At 39.3% G+C, this 22,038-nt stretch overlaps 1 protein-coding gene across 4 annotated transcripts in view; it reads left to right on the plus strand.

Moving 5' to 3' along the window:
* Positions 1-9,669: 9,669 nt before the first annotated feature.
* slc37a2 (solute carrier family 37 member 2) overlaps positions 9,670-22,038 on the plus strand; it is a 51,909-nt gene continuing 39,540 nt past the window's right edge. For 2 of the 4 annotated variants that reach the window (XM_061899036.1, XM_061899039.1), the window contains exons 1-12: positions 9,671-10,008; positions 10,091-10,254; positions 14,808-14,889; positions 14,987-15,077; positions 15,230-15,308; positions 18,583-18,718; positions 18,876-18,952; positions 20,515-20,681; positions 20,744-20,781; positions 20,857-20,997; positions 21,072-21,162; positions 21,239-21,301. In XM_061899036.1, coding sequence (XP_061755020.1) covers positions 10,196-10,254; positions 14,808-14,889; positions 14,987-15,077; positions 15,230-15,308; positions 18,583-18,718; positions 18,876-18,952; positions 20,515-20,681; positions 20,744-20,781; positions 20,857-20,997; positions 21,072-21,162; positions 21,239-21,301 — 1,024 coding nt within the window. In that variant the 5' untranslated portion in view covers positions 9,671-10,008; positions 10,091-10,195. Of the gene's footprint in view, positions 10,009-10,090; positions 10,255-14,807; positions 14,890-14,986; positions 15,078-15,229; positions 15,309-18,582; positions 18,719-18,875; positions 18,953-20,514; positions 20,682-20,743; positions 20,782-20,856; positions 20,998-21,071; positions 21,163-21,238; positions 21,302-22,038 lie in introns of all 4 variants that reach the window. The other 2 variants (XM_061899038.1, XM_061899037.1) reach the window with 2 other exon arrangements.

Below are 22,038 nucleotides of genomic sequence, written 5' to 3' on the forward strand. Positions count from 1 at the left end.
GTGGCTCCAACACAGCCGCGAGAGTTCAGTCCAAAGCGGATCCAAGACAGCAGCGAGAGTCCCGTCCACAGGAGACCATCTCAAGCGGAGGCGGATCAGCAGCGTAGAGATGTCCCCAATCGATACAGGCGAGCGGTCCATCCTGGGTCCCGACGAGCGGTCCATCCTGGGTCTCGACTCTGGACAGCCAGTACTTCATCCATGGTCATCGGACCGGACCCCCTCCACAAGGGAGGGGGGGACATAGGAGAAAGAAAAGAAGCGGCAGATCAACTGGTCTAAAAAGGAGGTCTATTTAAAGGCTAGAGTATACAGGTGAGTTTTAAGGTGAGACTTAAATGCTTCTACTGAGGTAGCATCTCGAACTGTTACCGGGAGGGCATTCCAGAGTACTGGAGCCCGAACGGAAAACGCTCTATAGCCCGCAGACTATTAAATAGTCCTTAAAGTTTGCTGTAAGAATATTCATAATAGTAATATGTGGGCCATTCCACCAAATCAGTGTCATTAGAATTTTGTAATTATTTCATGATAAACGTACTTTTCTGGCTTTTTTTAACTCTAAATCTGATCAATCAATTGAACTACTCCAATAGCTACTGTGTATATTTTATTTTGTTTTGTGAAATAAACTGGTATTTATTAAAACAAAGTTTCTGAGCCACATTGACTTGTTTGAGTCACAGGAGTAAGATTTTAGTGTACATGAAGATAGCCACTTGACATTTATACTAAACTCATGACAGTGATTCAACATAAAACCTCCATCCATCCATCCATTTCCTACTGCTTGTCCCTTTAGGGGTCATATTTATTAAAAATAATCTTCAAAAGAAATACAATGAGTAACAAGACTTATGTAATTGGGATTTGTTAGATAATATAATATAGTAGTATATATTATATACCAGGGGTCACCAACCTTTTTGAAACCAAGAACTACTTCTTGGGTACTGATTAATGCGAAGGGCTACCAGTTTGATACACACTTATTTAAATAAATTGCCAGAAAAAGCCAATTTTCTCAATTTACCTTTAATAAATAAATCTATATGTATAAAAAAAATGGGTATTTCTGTCCGTCATTCCGTCGTACATTTTTTTTCCTTTTACGGAAGATTTTTTGTAGAGAATAAATGATGAAAAAAACAATTGAACGGTTTAAACGAGGAGAAAACACGAAAAAAAAAAAAATTTAGATTAAATTTTGAAACATAGTTTATCTCCAAATTTCCACTCTTTTAAATTCTAAATTCAACCGAAAAAAATGAAGAGAAAAACTAGCTAATTCGAATCTTTTGGAAAAAAATAAAAGAAGAATTTATGGAACATCATTAGTAGTTTTTCCTGATTAAGATTAATTTTTAGAATTTTGATGACATGTTTTAAATAGGTTAAAATCCAATCTGCACTTTGTTAGAATATATAACAAATTGGACCAAGCTATATTTCTTACAAAGACAAATCATTATTTCTTCTAGATTTTCCAGAACAAAAATTTCAAAAGAAATTCAAAAGACTTTGAAATAAGATTTAAATTTGATTCTACAGATTTTCTAGATTTGCCAGAATATTTTTTTTGAATATTAATCATAATAAGTTTTAAGAAATATTTCACAAATATGCTTCGTCGAAAAAACAGAAGCTAAAATGAAGAATTAAATTAAAATGTATTTATTATTCTTTACAATAAAAATTCAAAAAAATACTTGAACATTGATTTAAATTGTCAGGAAAGAAGAGGAAGGAATTTAAAAGGTAAAAAGGTATATGTGTTTTTCTCTAAAATTGTCTTTCTGAAAGTTATAAGAAGCAAAGTAAAAAAATAAATGAATTTATTTAAACAAGTGAAGATCAAATCTTTAAAATATTTTCTTGGATTTTCAAATTCTATTTGAGTTTTGTCTCTCTTAAAATTAAAAATGTCACGCAAAGCAAGACCAGCTTGTTAGTAAATAAATAAAATTTACATAATAGAGGCAGCTGACTAGTAAGTGCTCCTATTTGAGCTATTTTTAGAACAGGCCAGCGGGCGACTCATCTGGTCCTTACGGGCAACCTTGTGCCCGCGGGCACCGCGTTGGTGACCCCTGTTATTTACTGTATATATAATATCAATCAATCAATCAATGTTTATTTATATAGCCCCAAATCACAAATGTCTCAAAGGACTGCACAAATCATTACGACTACAACATCCTCGGAAGAACCCACAAAAGGGCAAGGAAAACTCACACCCAGTGGGCAGGGAGAATTCACATCCAGTGGGACGCCAGTGACAATGCTGACTATGAGAAACCTTGGAGAGGACCTCAGATGTGGGCACCCCCCCCCCCCCCCTCTAGGGGACCGAAAGCAATGGATGTCGAGCGGGTCTAACATGATGCTGTGAAAGTTCAATCCATAGTGGCTCCAACACAGCCGCGAGAGTTCAGTTCAAAGCGGATCCAAGACAGCAGCGAGAGTCCCGTCCACAGGAAACCATCTCAAGCGGAGGCGGATCAACCATCTCAAGCGGAGGCGGATCAGCAGCGTAGAGATGTCCCCAACCGATACAGGCGAGCGGTCCATCCTGGGTCCTGACGAGCGGTCCATTCTGGGTCTCGACTCTGGACAGCCAGTACTTCATCCATGGTCATCGGACCGGACCCCCTCCACAAGGGAGGGGGGGACATAGGAGAAAGAAAAGAAGCGGCAGATCAACTGGTCTAAAAAGGAGGTCTATTTAAATGGATGTAATATGTAAATATTACATCCATCCATCCATCCATTTTCTACCGCTTATTCCCTTTTGGGGTCGTGGGGGGCGCTGATTCCTATCTCAGCTACAATTGGGCGGAAGGCGGTGTACACCCTGGACAAGTCGCCACCTCATCACAAATATTACATATGTTATATATTTTATATTGCTACTATGGTACATTTTAGTCTATACCTTTTTGTTTTAGCCCTCTTTTTGTGCCCATGTGTGCTTTTGATTGATTGATACTTTTATTAGTAGATTGCACAGTACAGTACATATTCCGTACAATTGACCACTAAATGGTAACACCCCAATAAGTTTTTCAACTTGTTTAATGTCAAGCAATGTTAATCAATTAATGGTACAAATATATACTATCAACATAATACAGTCATCACACAAGTTAATCATCATAGTATGTACATTGAATTATTTACATTATTTACAATCCGGGGGGTGGGATGAGGAGCTTTGGTTGATATCAGAACTTCAGTCATCAACAATTGCATCAACAGAGAAATGGACATTGAAACAGTGTAGGTCTTATTTAGTAGGATATGTACAGCCAGCAGAGAACATAGTGAGTTCACATAGCATAAGAACAAGTATATACATAAGAAGTACATTTGAGTTGTTTATAATCCGGGGAGATGGGATGTGAATGGAGGATGGTATTAGTAAAGTGTTGAAGTTGCCAGGAGGTGTTGTTTTAGAGCGGTTTGGAAGGAATATAGAGATGCACTTACTTTTATACCTGTTGGGAGTGCATTCCAAATTGATATGGCATAGAAAGAGAATGAGTTAATGCATTATCCTTTTCATCCTTATCCTTTTGAACTTAGCACCTGGATGGTTATTTTCCTCCTTGTTCCGGAGGACACAACGTACACAGTTTCCAAAAACAATTAGAAACGTGGACTCGTTAGACCACAGAACGCTTTTCCACTTTGCATCAGTCCTTTTTAGATGATTTCAGGCCCAGTGAAGCCGGCGGCGTTTCTGGGTGTTGTTAATAAATGGCTTTGGTTTTGCATAGTAGAGTTTTAACTTGCACTTACAGATGTAGTAACAAACTGTAATTACTGACAGTGGTTATCTGAAGTGTTCCTGAGCCCATGTGGTGATATCCTTTACACACCGATAGCGCTTTTTGATGTAGTACCGCCTGAGGGCTCGAAGGTCACGGGCATTCAATGTTGGTTGTCAGCCTTGCTGCTTACGTGCAGTGATTTCTCCAGATTCTCTGAACCTTCTGATGATATTACGGACCGTAGATGGTGAAATCCCTAAATTACTTGCAATAGCTCGTTGTGAAATATTTTTCTTAAACAATTTGTGCCAACTTCGCTGGTTTGGGTTTTTATAAATTGTCTCTTTTTCCATCCAAAGAAAGGATGACATAGCATGAGACCGCATTTTACCATGGAGCCACAAGTAAAAACGTTCCTTGAGGTAAGATGTCAGGTTCAAACACTGATGACATCTATTAAACAAGACAAAATGCAAAGAATCAAACAGAGACGGAATAAAATTTGGACTCAGATCTGAGGAGAGACATGGCCACTGTACACTCTCTGTACAGTCCTGCACCACGCTCTGCCCCAAGATCGTACTCCTCCTCCTTTATTTTACCCCCCCGACCCCTCCTTCCCATAGCTGCTTCCTCAGGGAAGTGGGTCGTAAACAGCGTTGCATTCGGTTCCCGAACCGTTCAAAAAGAGTTCAATAAAATCGTTCAAAGAGAGTCCCATAAAATAGTTCAAAGAGAGTCCCATAAAATACTTCAAAAAGAGTTATTCTGGAAGTTGGGCAGATCCTGCCATCTGTTCGCTTTGTAGTCGGAGTGGAGTTTTACGAGCATTCTTCTTGGAAGGTTTCAGCCTTTTGTCTTCTTGTCCGGAACACAATGTAATACAAAGTTTTTTGTAATAATTTAGAAACAATTATTCTAACAAAAGTTAAGGTCAAAGTCATGGCCTGCAAACAGTAAAATAGAAGAACATGGTGGATGGCAAGACTCCAACCTGCAAAGCTGATCTGACAATAGCAATCTGAGAAAGTTGGAGCGAGATAAATGAAGAGTCCTTCATTTATTCCTCAGAATTGAGTGACACAATTTTTTATTTGTCACTCTTCTTGATCCAAAAATGAAACTGTTACTGACTTGCACAATTTCTTCTCTTGATCTCTTTTAGTGTTTCTTAAAGGGGAACTGCGCATTTTGGGGGGAATGTTGGCAATCACTCTCAATTCTTATGTAAGACAAGAATAAACACTAGCAAAAGTCCGCTAACGATTCGCTATGTTCCTCCTATAAAGTGCTTTTAAAAAATCCAAAAACCTCTATCGCTTTGTACACACGTAAGTATATTTGTAATGTAGTAACAGGCACAGTCAAAAATAATAATTTTAAGCATACAGGGGCGTCTTACGTTTGCTTTTCCCTTCCACAACAAACCTACTAATCGTGGCAGACTTCACGAGAGATGACAAAGACTACTTTGGAACAAATGATGATCCAGAAACTTATATTTTTGAGGCTGAATATAATGAGGATGAGCTACAACTTTTAAAAGCTGTGTGCTAAACAGGTCCAGCTTCTATGAAACATTAAGCATCATGTAGCATTATTGCTAAGTGCTAAACAAGAAATAAAGTTGACAAACATAATGAAACAATCACTTACTCTACGATGTCTGCTCTCACTGGGATGCCGACTGATGGGATGTTTATATATTCCCGTTTAGATGAAGAATTAATCATAATCCTCACCATGTCCGGGTCTAAATTGGATGTCAAAGTTGATCACCTTTTTGGTTTAAGTCCACAACCTTGAGAGGAATAATATATCATCTAGAACTTTCACCAACTCAGAGGCGATGACTGGCTCAATATGTCAACAGTTAGCTCTCTGTGGTCACGGCGCCGCTTAAAAAAGTTTGTTTGCATTAGCGCTTATAATAACAATATTGCTAATACTTTGTTAATATTCAGGTCATGAGATGAAAATCTGAATCAGAAATACTTTATTATTTATTATTATTATAAATGGAGTATTGTTGACTTAATGGGGGGAATAGTAGCACTAGCTTGCATTGTTAGCTACCTCGTACTTGCCGTATTTTACGACTTAGAATGCATTAAGAAAGACAAACATCTTAACATTTCGACGTTATCTTAATTAATCCTCATAATTGTTTTTTATTCAGATCAAGGCATAGAATACTTTGTTTCATAAACAATAGGCATAATTTATCATTTTAGATTTTTCACCAAATCAGAGGTGGTGACTGGCTCAATATGTCAATAGTTAGCTCTTTGTGGTCACGGCGCCACTAAAAATAGTGTGTCTGCGTTACCGCTTATAATAATATCGCTAATACTTTGTTATTTTCAGGTCTTAAGGTTTAAATGGAGTATTGTTGACTTCATGGGCGGAATAGTGTACTGCCACTATCTTGCATTGTTAGCTACCTCTTACTTGCCGTATTTTACGACATAGAATGCATTAAGAAAGACAAACATCTAACATTTTGACGTTATCGGGATTAATCTTTACAATTGTTTTTATTCACATCAAGGCACAGAATACTTTGTTTCATAAACAATAGGCATAATTTATCACCTAAATTTTTCAGCAAATCAGAGGTGATGACTGGCTCAATATGTCAATACTTAGCTCTCTGGTCACAGCGCCACTAAAAATAGTTTGTCTGTGTTACCGCTTATAATAATATCGCTAATACTTTGTTATTTTCAGGTCACAAGATTTAAATGGAGTATTGTTGACTTTATGGGCGGAATAGTGTACTGCCACTACCTTGCATTGTTAGCTACCTCTTACTTGCCGTATTTTTCGACATAGAATGCATTAAACAAGAAAAAAAATCTGTATTCTTGTTTTATATAAGGATTGTAAAAGATAGGAAAAATGACAATTCCCCTTTAAAGCCAAACGGCTGTAATGTAAAATGAGTATAGTTTTGAGTCGTTCCTGTTATTTGCTTTTTTTCCCCTACAAATTTAAACAATTAAATAAACATCCTCCAAGTGTGCTGTTTGCATCATATTGGCCAAAGGTACGTGTGTGCGTGTGTGTGTGTGTGTCCAGTCTTACACGGCGAGCCATATTGATTTATTAATTTCAAGTTGTAATTGGCCATTAGATTAGATGGTTATTACAACAAAACTAAATATATTTTTGATTTTATCAGAAATATTTCGGTTTTCCGAGTTGCCTGACACGCACCTCGGCTACTTCCTGTTCAGTGACGTCACTGGGCGCTGATCACATGGGCACCGAAACGCTCTGTCTGGAAAAATGTGTGGAATAACGAAGTTATTATACACAAAACAACTACGAAATACATTACGACACACAACAACAATAACACACATAAAAACAGCACATGTAACAACAGACGTTACAACAACGCACTTAACAACACCACATGTAACAATAGACTTTAAAACAACACACGTAATAACAGCAACACACGTAACAACAGACATTACAACACACGTAATAACAATAACACATGTAACAGGCATTACAACAACACACCTAACAACAACGCACTTAACAACAGAGCTTAAAACAACACACGTAACAACAACACATGTAACAACGTACGTAATGACACCACATGTAACAACAGGCATTACAACAACACACATAACAACCATGCACTTAATACCACATGTAACAACAGAGCTTAGAACAACACACGTAACATCAACAAGAACATATGTAACAACACACATAACAATACACGTAACAACAACACGCGTAACAAAAACATACGTAACGACACCACATGTAACAACATACATTACAGCAACACACGTAATGACAACTCACGTAACAACACCACATGTAACAGACGTAACAACACATGTAACAACAGACATTACAACAACACATTACAACAACACATGTAACAACAGGCATTACAACAACACACGTAACAACAGACATTACAACAACACACATAATAACTAACACCTTACAGCAACACATGTAACAACAGGCATTACAAAAACACACGTTACAACAACGCACTTAACACCACATGTAACAACAGAGCCTAAAACAACACACGTAATAACAGCAACGCACGTAACAACAACACATGTAACAACAGACATTACAACAACACACGTAATAACAATAACAGATTACAACAACACGTAACAACAGACATTACAACAACACACATAATAACAATAACACATTACAACAACACATTTAACAACAGGCATTACAACAACACACGTAACAACACACTTAACAAAAGAGCTTAAAACAACATGTAACAACAACAACACATGTAACAAACATAACAACCACGTACGTAACGACACCACATGTAACAACAGACATTACAACAACACATGTAACAACAGACATTACAACAACACGTAACAACAATAACACATTACAACAACACATGTAACAACAGGCATTACAACAACACACGTAACAACAACGCACTTAACACCACGTGTAACAACAGAGCTTACAACAACACACATAACATCAACAACAACACACATAACAATACCAATTTTGTTACACGTAACAAAAACGTACGTAACGACACCACATGTAACAACAGACATTACAGCAACACGTAATGACAACTCACGAAACAACACCACATGTAACAACAGACATAACTACAACACATGTAACAACATACATTACAACAACAACACATTACAACAACACATGTAACAACCGGCATTGCAACAACATTTGTAACAACAACACATGTAACAACAGACATTACAACAACACACGTAATAACAATAACACATTGCAGCAACAAATGTAATGACAACTCACGTAACAACACCACATGTAACAGACATAACAACAACACATGTAACAAAAGACATTACAGCAACAACACATTACAACAACACATGTAACAACCGACATTACAACAACACTCGTAACAACAACACATGTAACAACAGACATTACAACAACACATGTAATAACAATAACACATTACAACAACACATGTAACAACAGGCATTACAACAACACCCGTAACAACGTGCTTAACAACAGAGCTTAAAACAACAAACGTAACATCAACAACAACACACGTAACAACACACGTAACATCAACGTACGCAACAACACCACATGTAACAACAGACATTACAACAACACACGTAACAACAACACATGTAACAATGGACATTACAACAACACATGTAACAACAATAACACATTACAAAAACACATGTAACAACAGGCATTACAACAACACACGTAACAACAACGCACTTAACACCACGTGTAGCAACAGAGCTTACAACAACACACGTAACATCAACAACAACACATGTAACAACACACATAACAATACACGTGACAACAAAACATGTAACAACAACGTACGTAACGACACCACGTGTAACAACAGACATAACAACACACGTAACAACGTAACACATGTAACAACAGACATTACAACAACAATAACACATTACAACAACACACGTAACAACAAAGCTTAATGCATTAAACAAGTAAAAAAAATCTGTATTCTTGTCTTATATAAGGTTTGTGAAAGATAGGAAAACTGACAAAAAAGTACAGTTCCCCTTTAAAGCCAAAACGCTGTAATGTAAAATGAGTATAGTTGTGTGTCCTGCCCGTTATTTGCTTTTTTTCCCCTACAAATTTAAACAATTAAATGAACATCCTCCAAGTGTGCTGATTGCATCATATTGGCCAAAGGTGCGTGTGTGTACAGTCTTACACGGCGAGCCATATTGATTTATTGATTTCAAGTTGTAATTGGCCATTAGATTGGATAGTTTATTCAACAAAACTAAATATATTTTTGATGTATTTTATCAGAAAAAAAACCTGTTTTCCAAGTCGCCTGACATGCACCTCGGCTACTTCCTGTTCAGTGACGTCACTGGGCGCTGATCACATGGGCACAGAAACGCTCCGTCTGGAAAAATTTGTGGAATAACGAAGTCATTGCTAATAATAACTGCGGCACACGGCGGGCGTCTTTGGGTGTTTTTTTTTCTTCCCCTCCCGTCGAAGGCTGACTCTCCCGGCTTCGTATATAAGCTAAATGTGTCCACCATGGAGGACCTGTGGATATTTACGTACCGTGTTTCCCACCAGGAAGCCCCGCAGCCGCCACTGTGCGCCGGCAGCAGTTAGCAAATGTTGATTTATTTCTAAACCTCTGGCCTTCTTACTCACTTTTGTCGGAGGAGCGAAACAAGTAAGCACATTTCTGTTCAACAATCCCAAGTCTTATTTTATTTTTATTTTTTTTTTTACCGTAACAACACGCTTGTAATCAGCAGCGACCAGGGTGCCTTCAGGGTCTGTTATGCGAGACGACATGTCCGGAACAAGACTGTGATTGTTGATTTTGTCTGGCCTGAAGAGATTTGTTTTCATCCACCATGAAGTCGTCCCTGGCCCCTGGAATACGGCTTATCACGTCCTTTTCTCGGGACAGCTGGTGAGTTTCATGCTCCCTATTGTTCTCCACACTTGTGGGGTGTCATTGAACGCAACACCCGTCCCAAACTGAGAGAGACGACAAGCTCGCCTTATCAGCTGATTTACAAACTACATCAATACGTTATCCAAATATTATAAATCTGATATATTTCAGTAATGATACTTATTTTTAACAATAAAGTTCCATTATATTATAAAAACTGTATGTTCTGCCTCTGCGTTTTTACGTGAGCCAGCGTCGCACCAAACTCCATTTAAAAAACGGCAGTTTCCTCGCTTCCTCGCTTATCGACGCAGATTTGACCTTTACCGGATCGATACGAATTGGAGTCGTGTAGTATTCAAGGAATCCAGTCAGAACCGGAGACTTTCTGAGGCTATTCGTGGAACATTAAGCTCCTTATTTCGCCAGACTTTGCAGAAGTCGCTGCGTTAATGAATTACATCCATCCATCCATCCATTTCTACCGCTTATTCCCTTTTGGGGGGGCGGAAGGCGGGGTACACCCTGGACAAGTCGCCACCTCATCACAGGGCCAACACAGATAGACAGACAACATTCACACACTAGGGACCATTTAGTGTTGCCAATCAACCTATCCCCAGGTGCATGTCTTTGGAAGTGGGAGGAAGCCGGAGTACCCGGAGGGAACCCACGCATTCACGGGGAGAACATGCAAACTCCACACAGAAAGATCCCGAGCCTGGGATTGAACAGGGAGACAGAACAGGATCGCTTTCGGGTCTGCAAACTTGCGGCGACCCTTACAAAAAATGTTAGATACATACAGGTAAACAAGTAGGGGAAATGGGCCCCTATAGAGGGGGTCCAGACTGAGGCCAAGGGGAAAAAACAACGCATAGCCATAGCACACATCCCCTCTTACATGTGAGTAAGAGGAAAACATCAAAGAAGAAAAGGACATTAAAGGCATTAAAGGGGAACATCATCACAATTTCAGAAGGGTTAGAACCAATAAAAATCAGTTCCCAGTGGCTTATTTTATTTATCAAAGTTTTTTTCAAAATTTTACCCATCATGAAATATCCCGAAAAAAGGCTTTAAAGTGCCTGATTTTCGCTATCTTTAAATCCATCGTCTATTTTCCTGTGACGTCATTTAGTGATGCCAACATGGCGGATAGCACAGCAAGATATAACAACATTAGCTCGGATTCAGACTCGGATTTCAGCGGCTTGAGCGGTTCAACAGATCACGCATTTATTGAAACGGATGGTTGGAGTATGGAGGCGGATAGCGAAAACGAAATTGAAGAAGAAACTGAAGCTATTGAGCGAATAGCTATTGAAGCTATTCGGCGATCGCCTTCTAACCAACGATTGAGTGTCGCAGGGTATCCATACATCTCTATGCCATGTCTGTCGTAGCATAGCCGGTAAAATGTGCAGGAGCAACTTAAATCCGTTGATTGGTAAGTGTTTGTTTGGCATTAAATGTGGGTGGAGTGAAAGGCTGGATGCAAATATAGCTACAAATGTATATACAGCTAGCCTAAATAGCATGTTAGCATCGATTAGCTGGCAGTCATGCCGCGACCAAATATGTCTGATTAGCACATAAGTCAATAACATCAACAAAACTCAGCTTTGTGATTTCGTTGACTTTATCGTTGGAAATGCATCTGCTTTGAGTGTCGCAGGGTATCCATACATCTCTGTGCCATGTCTGTCGTAGCATCGCCGGTAAAATGTGCAGACGAGGGACTTTCGGATCTTTTGACACTGGAGCAACTTAAATCCGTCGATTGGCATGTGTTTGTTTGGCATTACATGTGGGTGGAGGGAAAGGCTGGATGCAAATATAGCTACAAATGAGGCATAACGATGCAATATGTATATACAGCTAGCCTAAATAGCATGTTAGCATCAATTAGCATGCCATGCTAATAGATGCACACTCCACGTAAGTCAACTTGAATCCGTCCTTGATCGTGTTGTTACACCCTCCGACAACACACCGACGAGGCATGATGTCTCCAAGGTACGGAAAACAGTCGAAAAAACGGAAAATAACAGAGCTGATTTGACTCGATGTTTGTAATGTGTTCGAGAAAATGGCGGATTGACTACCGCCCCGATAGCGAATAATAGAAAGGCGTTTAATTCGCCAAAATTCACCCATTTAGAGTTCGGAAATCGGTTAAAAAATATATATGGTCCTTTTTCTGCAACATTAAGGTATATATTGACGCTTAGATAGGTCTGGTGATAATGTTCCCCTTTAAAAGAGCAAAGCTGATGCAACCAGCCACTTCTACATTCAGCTATGAATAAAAACCAAAAGAAACATATACACTGTGGTGGCCTCTGCGGTGTTCCACGCCGTCGTCTGCTGGGGGGAAGGGAGCATAGCTAGAGAAGGGAGCAGACCCAACAAAGCAAACAAGAGAGCCGACTCCACTCTCGGCCGCCCACCAACTCTCGGCCAGTGTCCAGTCCGCATGGAAGAGCGAGGATACGTCCAAGGAGACTGAGGTGTCCGATACCTGTTCATTCAGCCAAGACACTGTGAAGCTTGTCCGTCCCGGCGCTCAGTGCCAGCTCCGCAGCCCTGTCTCTTCATCTGCATCTCATCCAGTCTCTCCAAATGGACTCTGGTTTGGCAGAGACCCAGTAGCCGGTCTCCATGGCCAAAAGGCTCTCCGGGAGGCAGATCCAGAAGTCCACAAAAAAGCACCGCAGAAGTCACGAATGTGCCACCCCTTGTCACACAGTCCCAAAGAGTCCCAGACCAAAAGGCAAAAATATATATATATAAAAACACATGAAAACCAGAGGAAAACACAAAAGGATGACACAAGAGCACAGAGCTCCTGCCAACAGCAGACACTACAGCTTCTTGAAAAAGAAAATTTAAAAAAATGGAGTTTCGCACTGAGAATAATCAACACCTCCCCAAATACATGTAATTGTTTCTTATATACAAAGCCAACAGTTTGACTATTACTAAAATGCTTCTTACTATGTAGAGCAAACAGCTTTTATTAAGTATATTTGGCTTTTTACAGCTCCCCTGCAGCACATAGAGTGTCAGTGTTTGATATTAACACTAATCTTATATTGACATTGCTTTCTTTAGCCAATATTTAACAGTCATAAAGTTTTCAAGTTTGAGGCATCTCGAAGTAAGAATCATGTTGGTTTAGATTATGAAACTGGACGCTTAAGGTGATGTTTAAAAGCAAGCAAAGCCGGCTCTTCTTAATTGAAAGTGGCAGTGTCATGTCATAGTTGGAGTGCATGTAACAAAATAATTAAGTCACATAGTTTGAGTGCATGCAACAAAATAATTAAAAGTCACATAGTTTGAGTGCATGTAACAAAATAATTAAGTCACATAGTTTGAGTGCATGTAGGCAAATAATTAAAGTCACGTAATTCGAGTGCATAAAGTAAAATATTTAAAAGTCACATGGATTGAGTGCATGTAATAAAATGATTAGGATAAAGTAATTAAAAGTAAAATAAATAATAGTCACATAGAGTGCATGTAATAAAAAAATAAGATCAAAAAATTAAGAGTAAAATAAATAAAAGTGAAACATTGTAGTTGAATGTGAGTGTGAATGTTGTCTATCTGTGTTGGCCCTGCGATGAGGTGGCGACTTGTCCAGGGTATACCCCGCCTTCTGCCCGATTGTAGCTGAGATAGGAAACAACACCCACCGCGACCCCAAACTGGACAAGCGGTAAAAAATGGATGGATACTGTAGTTGGAGTGCATGTAATAAAATAAGATGAAAAATATAAAAGTAGAATGAATAAAAGTCACATAGTTTGAGTGCATGAACTAAAATAATTAAAAGTCACATAAATTTCTCCCGCCCGAATGCAGCTGAGATAGGCTCCAGCACCCCCCGCGACCCTAAAAGGGACAAGCGGTAGAAAATGGAACGGATAAATTGAGTGTATGTAATAAAATATTGATCTAAAAGCCACACATTTTGAGTGCATATAATAGAATAATTAAATAAAAGTCACATAAGAGTGCATGTAATACAATGAATAAATAAAAGTCACATAGTTTGAATGCATGTGATACAATTATTAAGATAAAATAAATAAAAGTCCAAAAAATAATGATAGTGTGATTAAATAAAAGTCACTCAAATAATTAAGGTAAAATAATTGATTAAAAGTCACATAAATTAAGTGCATGTAATAAAGTGATATATTTAAAAGCCATACAGTTTGAGAGCGTGTGTGTAAATATTTGACAAAAGTGAAATAATTACGTCTCATCATTTGAGTACATGTAATAATAACATTAATAATACACATTTGAATAATTAACTAAAAGTCACATAGTCTAATACCATATTTTATTCAAACACAATGACATAGTAAGATAGTTTGAAAGTGTGTAGCAAAATCATTAACAGAGTGCATATAAGAAAACAAAAAGGTGTACTTGAATCAGGTTATTCATTCATTCTTGTTATTAATGAGTTCAAAGGCCTGCAATAAATCCCATCTTTTCAAGACGAAGAAGACTTCAGCTTAATCCAATCAATGTCTGCTGCCTGACAGGTACAGAGGCTTCATTCTTTTGCTCACCTTCCTCTTCTACACCGCCTACCACTTGTCACGGAAACCTATCAGCATTGTGAAGGTAACTGACCAAGTTGTGTGGGACTCTGTGACCTTTGACCCCAGATGCACGCCATCATCTTTTCTGTTAACTTCTGTTTTTTTGTTTTTTTTTCCAGAGTCAACTCCACAGAAACTGCAGTGGTCTCATCCCGCCAGCAGACTTCAACATTACCAACAATGTCACCTGGTGCAACTGGGCACCTTTTGGTAAACCTCCATTAGATACTAGATCCTTTCACCTGGCTGTACATAACTAGATAACCTCACCTGGCTGTAAATATCGAGATCATCTCACCTGGCTGTACATATATGGATAATCTCACCTGGCTGTACATAACAAAGTGCGTCTCTCTCTGCAGACCAGGACAACTACAAAACACTCTTTGGGGCCTTGGATAATTCCTTCCTGGTGGCTTACGCCATAGGCATGTTTTTCAGGTGCCTCTCTGCACGCCTCAACAGCTTTTGTCATGTAACAACGACACATGTAACAACACCACATGTGACAACAACACGTATAACAACAACACATGCAACAACACATGTAATACAGCCACATGTACCAACACATTTAACAACAACACACGTAACAACAACACACATAACAACACATGCAACAACAAGACATAACAAAAACACGTAACAACCACACATGTTACAACAACACACGTAACCACAACACCCACTACAACAACAACACATGTAACAAAAACACAAATGTAATACAGCCACATGTAACAACACATGCAACAACAAGCTTCAACAGCTTTTGTCATGTAACAACGACACATGTAACAACGACACATGTAACAACACCACATGTGACAACAACACGTATAACAACACATGCAACAACACATGTAATACAGCCACATGTACCAACACATTTAACAACAACACACGTAACAACAACACACATAACAACACATGCAACAACAAGACATAACAGAAACACGTAACAACCACACATGTTACAACAACACACGTAACCACAACACCCACTACAACAACAACACATGTAACAAAAACACAAATGTAATACAGCCACATGTAACAACACGCGTAACAACACATGCAACAACAAGACGTAAAAAAAAAACACATAACAACAACACGTTACAACAACACACGTAACAACAACACCCATTACGACAACAACACATGTAACAAAAACACACTTAACAAGAATACATGTAACAAAACACGTAACGACAACCTACGTAACGAAACACATGTAACTACAACACACATGGGACGGCGTGGCGCAGTGGACCATTGGCCGTGCGCAACCCGAGGGTCCCTGGTTCGATCCCCACCTAGTGCCAACCTCGTCACGTCCGTTGTGTCCTTGAGCAAGACACCTCACCCTTGCTCCTGATGGGTGCTGGTTAGCGCCTTGCATGGCAGCTCCCTCCATCAGTGTGTGAATGGGTGAATGTGGAAGTAGTGTCAAAGCGCTTTTCTACCTACAAGGTACTCAAAGCGCTTTGACACTACTTCCACATTCACCCAGTACAACCCATTTATTTATTTATTTATTACATAACAACACATGTTACAACATTACACGTAACAACAACGCATGTGACGAATACACACTTAACAACAACACATGTAACAACATGTAACGAAACACGTAACACCAACCTGCATAACAAAAACACATGTAAAAATACATGTTACAACAACACCCGTAGAAACAACACAGCTGACAACATCACATACATAGCAAAACACACATAATACATATAATAACAATATTCGTGACGATAACACATGTAACAATAACACATGTAAACAACAAACGTTACAACACACACACACACACTACAACAAAACATGTGACTTCAAGACATGTAACAACAGCAAATGTAACTGAAACACATGTAAATAACTACAAATGTAAGTACAACAACAACCTCAGGCGTAACAACACACATAACAGCAATGCATGTAACAACAACGAACATTACACATGTACTAACACGTAAAAACACCCATAACACATGTAACAACTGACATAACAACACATGTAACAACAGCACTCATGAATATAACAACACATATAAATAACAACAAACGTAATAACTTCAACAGACATTACAACAACACGTGCCTACAACCAACATAACTCCAAAACATGTAAACAAGTACAACAACAACCTCAGGCGTAACAACACACATAACAGCAATGCATGTAACAACAACGAACATTACACATGTACTAACACGTAAAAACACCCATAACACATGTAACAACTGACATAACAACACATGTAACAACAGCACTCATGAATATAACAACACATATAAATAACAACAAACGTAATAACTTCAACAGACATTACAACAACACGTGCCTACAACCAACATAACTCCAAAACATGTAAACAGCAAAAGTAACAATTTAGATTTAGATAGTACTTTATACACATAACAACGACCACACACACAACAAGACACGTAACAACAAGACAATAACAACACACAACAACACATGTGACTACAAGACATGTGAAAACAACAAATGTAACTACAACACATGTAAACAACAACAAATGTAACAACACACAACAGCCACACACGTAACAACAACATACATAACAACGCATGTGATAACACACACAACAACAACACACTTAACAGCAAACAACAACAACAACACATGTAAAAACAACACAAAACTACGAAATACATTACGACACACAACCACAATAACACACATAATAACAACACATGTAACAACAGACGTTACAACAGCGCACTTAACAACACCACATGTAAAAACAGAGCTTAAAACAACACACGTAATAACAGCAACACACGTAACAACAGCACATGTAACAACAGACATTACAACAACACACGTGATAACAATAACACTTTACAACAACACACGTAACAACAGACATTACAAAAACACACGTAACAACAACGCACTTAACAACACCACATGTAACAACGGAGCTTACAACAACACACATAACATCAACAAAAACACACGTAACAACACATGTAATAACAGACATTACAACAACACGATACAACAACGTACGTAACGACAACATACGCAACAACACCATGTAACAACAGACACACATAACAACAAAACACGTAACAACACCACATGAAACAACATAAATTACAACAACACACTTAACAACAATAACAATTTACAACAACACATGTAACAACAGGCATTACAACAACGCACGTAACAACTTACTTAACAACAGCACATGTAACAACAGAGCGTACAACAACACACGTAACATCAACAACACACGTAACATCAAAAACACACGTAACAACAACACACGTAACAACAACACACGTAACAACAACATACGTAACAACACCACATGTAACAACAGACAGTACAACAACACAAGTAACAACACGAAATGTAACAGACATTACAATAACACACATAACAGCAGTAACACATTACAACAACACAAAAACAGGCATTACAACAACACACTTAACACCACATGTAACAACAGAGCTTACAACAAAACATGTAACATTAACAAAAACATGTAACAACAACAACACATTTAACAACAGACATTACAACAACACACATAACAACAACGCATGTAACAACACACACACGTAGCAGCACACACACGTAACGACAAACCACATGTAACCACTGACGTAACACCAATAACAATGTGTGTAACGTTTGCTGTCGGTGTGGTCCTAGCGGGATGTTTGGCGAGCGCCTGCCATTGCGCTACTACCTGAGTTTCGGCATGCTGATGAGCGGCGTGTTCACTTGCCTGTTGGGTCTGGGATTCTACTGGAACATTCACTACTTTGGCTACTACGCCTTCATCCAGGTACGCCCGCAGCCTGCATGCCGCTCACCTGATTACGTGTTGTTTTCTTGTTGACAGTTTCAAGCTGTCACGGTCACATGTCATCAGCTGACCCACAGCTGTGTCACATGACCGCGGCCATAAAGAGTACCGCTTGTCTCACTGTCGCCCCCTGCAGGTGATGAACGGCCTGATGCAGACTACAGGCTGGCCTGCTGTGGTGGCGTGTGTCGGCAACTGGTTTGGAAAGGGGAAGTGAGTAGCGCACCTCTGCTGAATCTGCTGGTTTTTTTTTTGCTATTAAGCATCTTTTCCACCGAGTGGTTTCGTCTTCACATCCTGAACACGATTTTGTATTTCTTTATCTGATAGAGGCATTGCGCAATACGTATTACACAGACCAGATATATCTCCGAGCTCATTTTTACATAATTTGCTTTTCATAGTTCATCATGCTCATGTCTTCTCGAGATTGATCACCACCAAACATTGAACAATTAGCTGAGTCAGCACCCGGGTGACTCAAAGCCAGAGAGGAACTTCTCCAAGTCAGTTTGGACTGTCCAAAGGTCATGATTCCTGAAAGCATCTTCTTTGATAAAAACATTTAAGGGTGTCTATTTTCACAACGTCACTCTCAAGGAGCCAGTAAGTGGCGTTGCTGCGCATTTATTACATTTCACACCCAATTTCACCTCCTATTTCGATTTCTAAACAGTCAAAATGGCCGTTTTTGTTCCTTACTTCCTATATTTATGCTGAGATGAAGACATTCACACTACTAATCGATCAGTGACGTGCGGTGAACTAAACACCAAGTGAGGCATACATACTTTTTTTCTTCTTTTTTTAATTTTCTTAAATTCATGTGTGCAGCTCTAGTCATGGTTGATTTAGGTTGCACATTATAGTTACTGGGAAAAAAAGGGAGTTATTCGCTTTCATAAAAACTTTATCATAATGATATTAATAATAATAATAATAATGGATTAGATTTATATCGCGCTTTTCTATTGTTAGATACTCAAAGCGCTCACAGAGAAGTTGGAACCCATCATTCATTCACACCTGGTGGTGGTAAGCTACATCAGTAGCCACAGCTGCCCTGGGGTAGACTGACGAAAGCGTGGCTGCCAGTTTGCGCCTACGGCCCCTCAGACCACAACCAATCATTCATTCACCGGTGTGAGCGGCACCGGGGGCAAAGGGTGAAGTGTCCTGCCCAAGGACACAACGGCAGCGACTTTGATGTCCATAGGTGGGAAGCGAACCTGCAACCCTCAGGTTTCTGGCACGGCCGCTCTACCCACTACGCCATGCCGCCCATTATGATATGATAAATGGGTCCAAAAAGTATTGGATAAAGTTGTTATTCAATACTTTTTGGTCCCATTTGCTTTAAACAAAATAAATCAAGTATTGTGAGTGTAATTTACCTTTCTGTATTTGTATCTGATGCAGCAATAGCTATCCTCCATGAAAAGTTACTATGGTAATCTAATTAGTTACTATGGTAATCTAATTAATTGGTCACCTAAGTCGGTGGTTCTCAACCTTTTTTCAGTGATGTACCCCCTGTGAACATTTTTTTAATTCAAGTACCCCCTAATCAGAGCAAAGCATTTTTGGTTGGGAAAAAAAGAGATAAAGAATTAGAATACAGCACTATGTCATCAGTTTCTGATTTATTGAATTGTATAACAGTGCAAAACATTGCTAACATGATAATTGTTGTTAATGCGTGTTAAAGTGTTTTTATACAAGAAGGCTACCTTGTAACGAGCGAATTGTTGACGTCTTCTTGGTTGCGTTGCCAGGCGCGGTTTAATCATGGGCGTGTGGAACTCCCACACCTCAGTGGGCAACATCCTGGGCTCGCTCATCGCCGGCGTGTACGTGTCGTCGGCGTGGGGCATGTCCTTCATCGTGCCGGGCCTCATCATCGCCTCCACCGGCGTCCTGTGCTTCTTCTTCCTGGTGGAAAGTGAGTTTGTGCTCCCAGCGCTCGCACGCCAACATCCACAACACTTTGTCGTTCTCTTTCAGGACCCGAAGACGTGGAGTGCACTCTACCTCAGCATCACGTAAGCAACCAGGCCTTGACACCCGTTTCCGCACGCCCTGCAAACATCACCTGTGAGACTATATGTGTGTATCAGAATGACTTGGAAAGTGGTGAGACAGAACCTCTCGTGCAGAACTCGGCACCAGTTAATAACGGTTCCATCGCCACGGAGGTGCCGGAGATCCACTCTGAACATTCGGAGGCAATCAGCTTCTGTGGAGCGCTCAGTATTCCCGTGAGTGCCGACGTTCTGTGGCGCCATCTGGCGGTGGTAGTGCACTAATTGACGCTGTGCTCCGATTCTTGCAGGGAGTGCTGGAGTTCTCCTTGTGTCTGCTCTTTGCCAAGCTGGTCAGCTACACCTTCCTCTACTGGCTTCCTCTCTATATCTCCAACGTCGGTCAGTCTTGACACTCCACGCTCCTTAACCTGCGCAAACTTTTCTGTTCTTTACACGCTCCTCTTTTTCTTTTTAGCGCATTTTGACGCGAAAGAAGCCGGAGACATGTCAACGCTGTTTGATGTTGGAGGAATTGTGGGTAAGCTGTGACCTCATCTGGGCTTTTTGCTTTACTTGGAAACATGCATGTGATGCATTAGGCCCTTTTCCACCAAAAAGTTCCTGGAACTTCTTGTTCCTGGATCTATAGGTTCCTGTAGAAGTGTGTGGTTTGTGTTTCCACCAGGTTTCGCGGTACCGGGTAGTGCATTCAAATCCGACTGATGACGTATGGAGGAGTGCTTTAGTATATTTCTACACTGATACCATGTAAATAAACAGACAGTATTAGGTCGCAGTTCTTTTACGAAAAAGACTATAAGTTGCAGTTTTTTTCATAGTTTGGCCGGTGTGCGACTTATACTCAGGAGCGACTTATGTGTGAAATTATTAACATATTACCGTAAAATATCAAATAATATTATTTAGCTCATTCACGTAAGAGACTAGACGTATAAGATTTCATGGGATTTATCGATTAGGAGTGACAGATTGTTTGGTAAACGTATAGCATGTTCTATATGTTATAGTTATTTAAATGACTCTTACCATAATATGTTGTGTTAACATACCAGGCACCTTCTCAGTTGGTTATTTATGCGTCATATAACGTACACTTATTCAGCCTGTTGTTCACTATTCTTTATTTATTTTAAATTGCCTTTCAAATGTCTATTCTTGGTGTTGGGTTTTATCAAATAAATTTCCCCAAATAATGCGACATATACTCCAGTGTGACTTATATCAATCAATCAATCAATCAATGTTTACTTATAT

Source organism: Nerophis ophidion, linkage group LG04 (assembly GCF_033978795.1).
Source record: "Nerophis ophidion isolate RoL-2023_Sa linkage group LG04, RoL_Noph_v1.0, whole genome shotgun sequence".
Classification (NCBI taxonomy): Eukaryota; Metazoa; Chordata; class Actinopteri; order Syngnathiformes; family Syngnathidae; genus Nerophis; species Nerophis ophidion.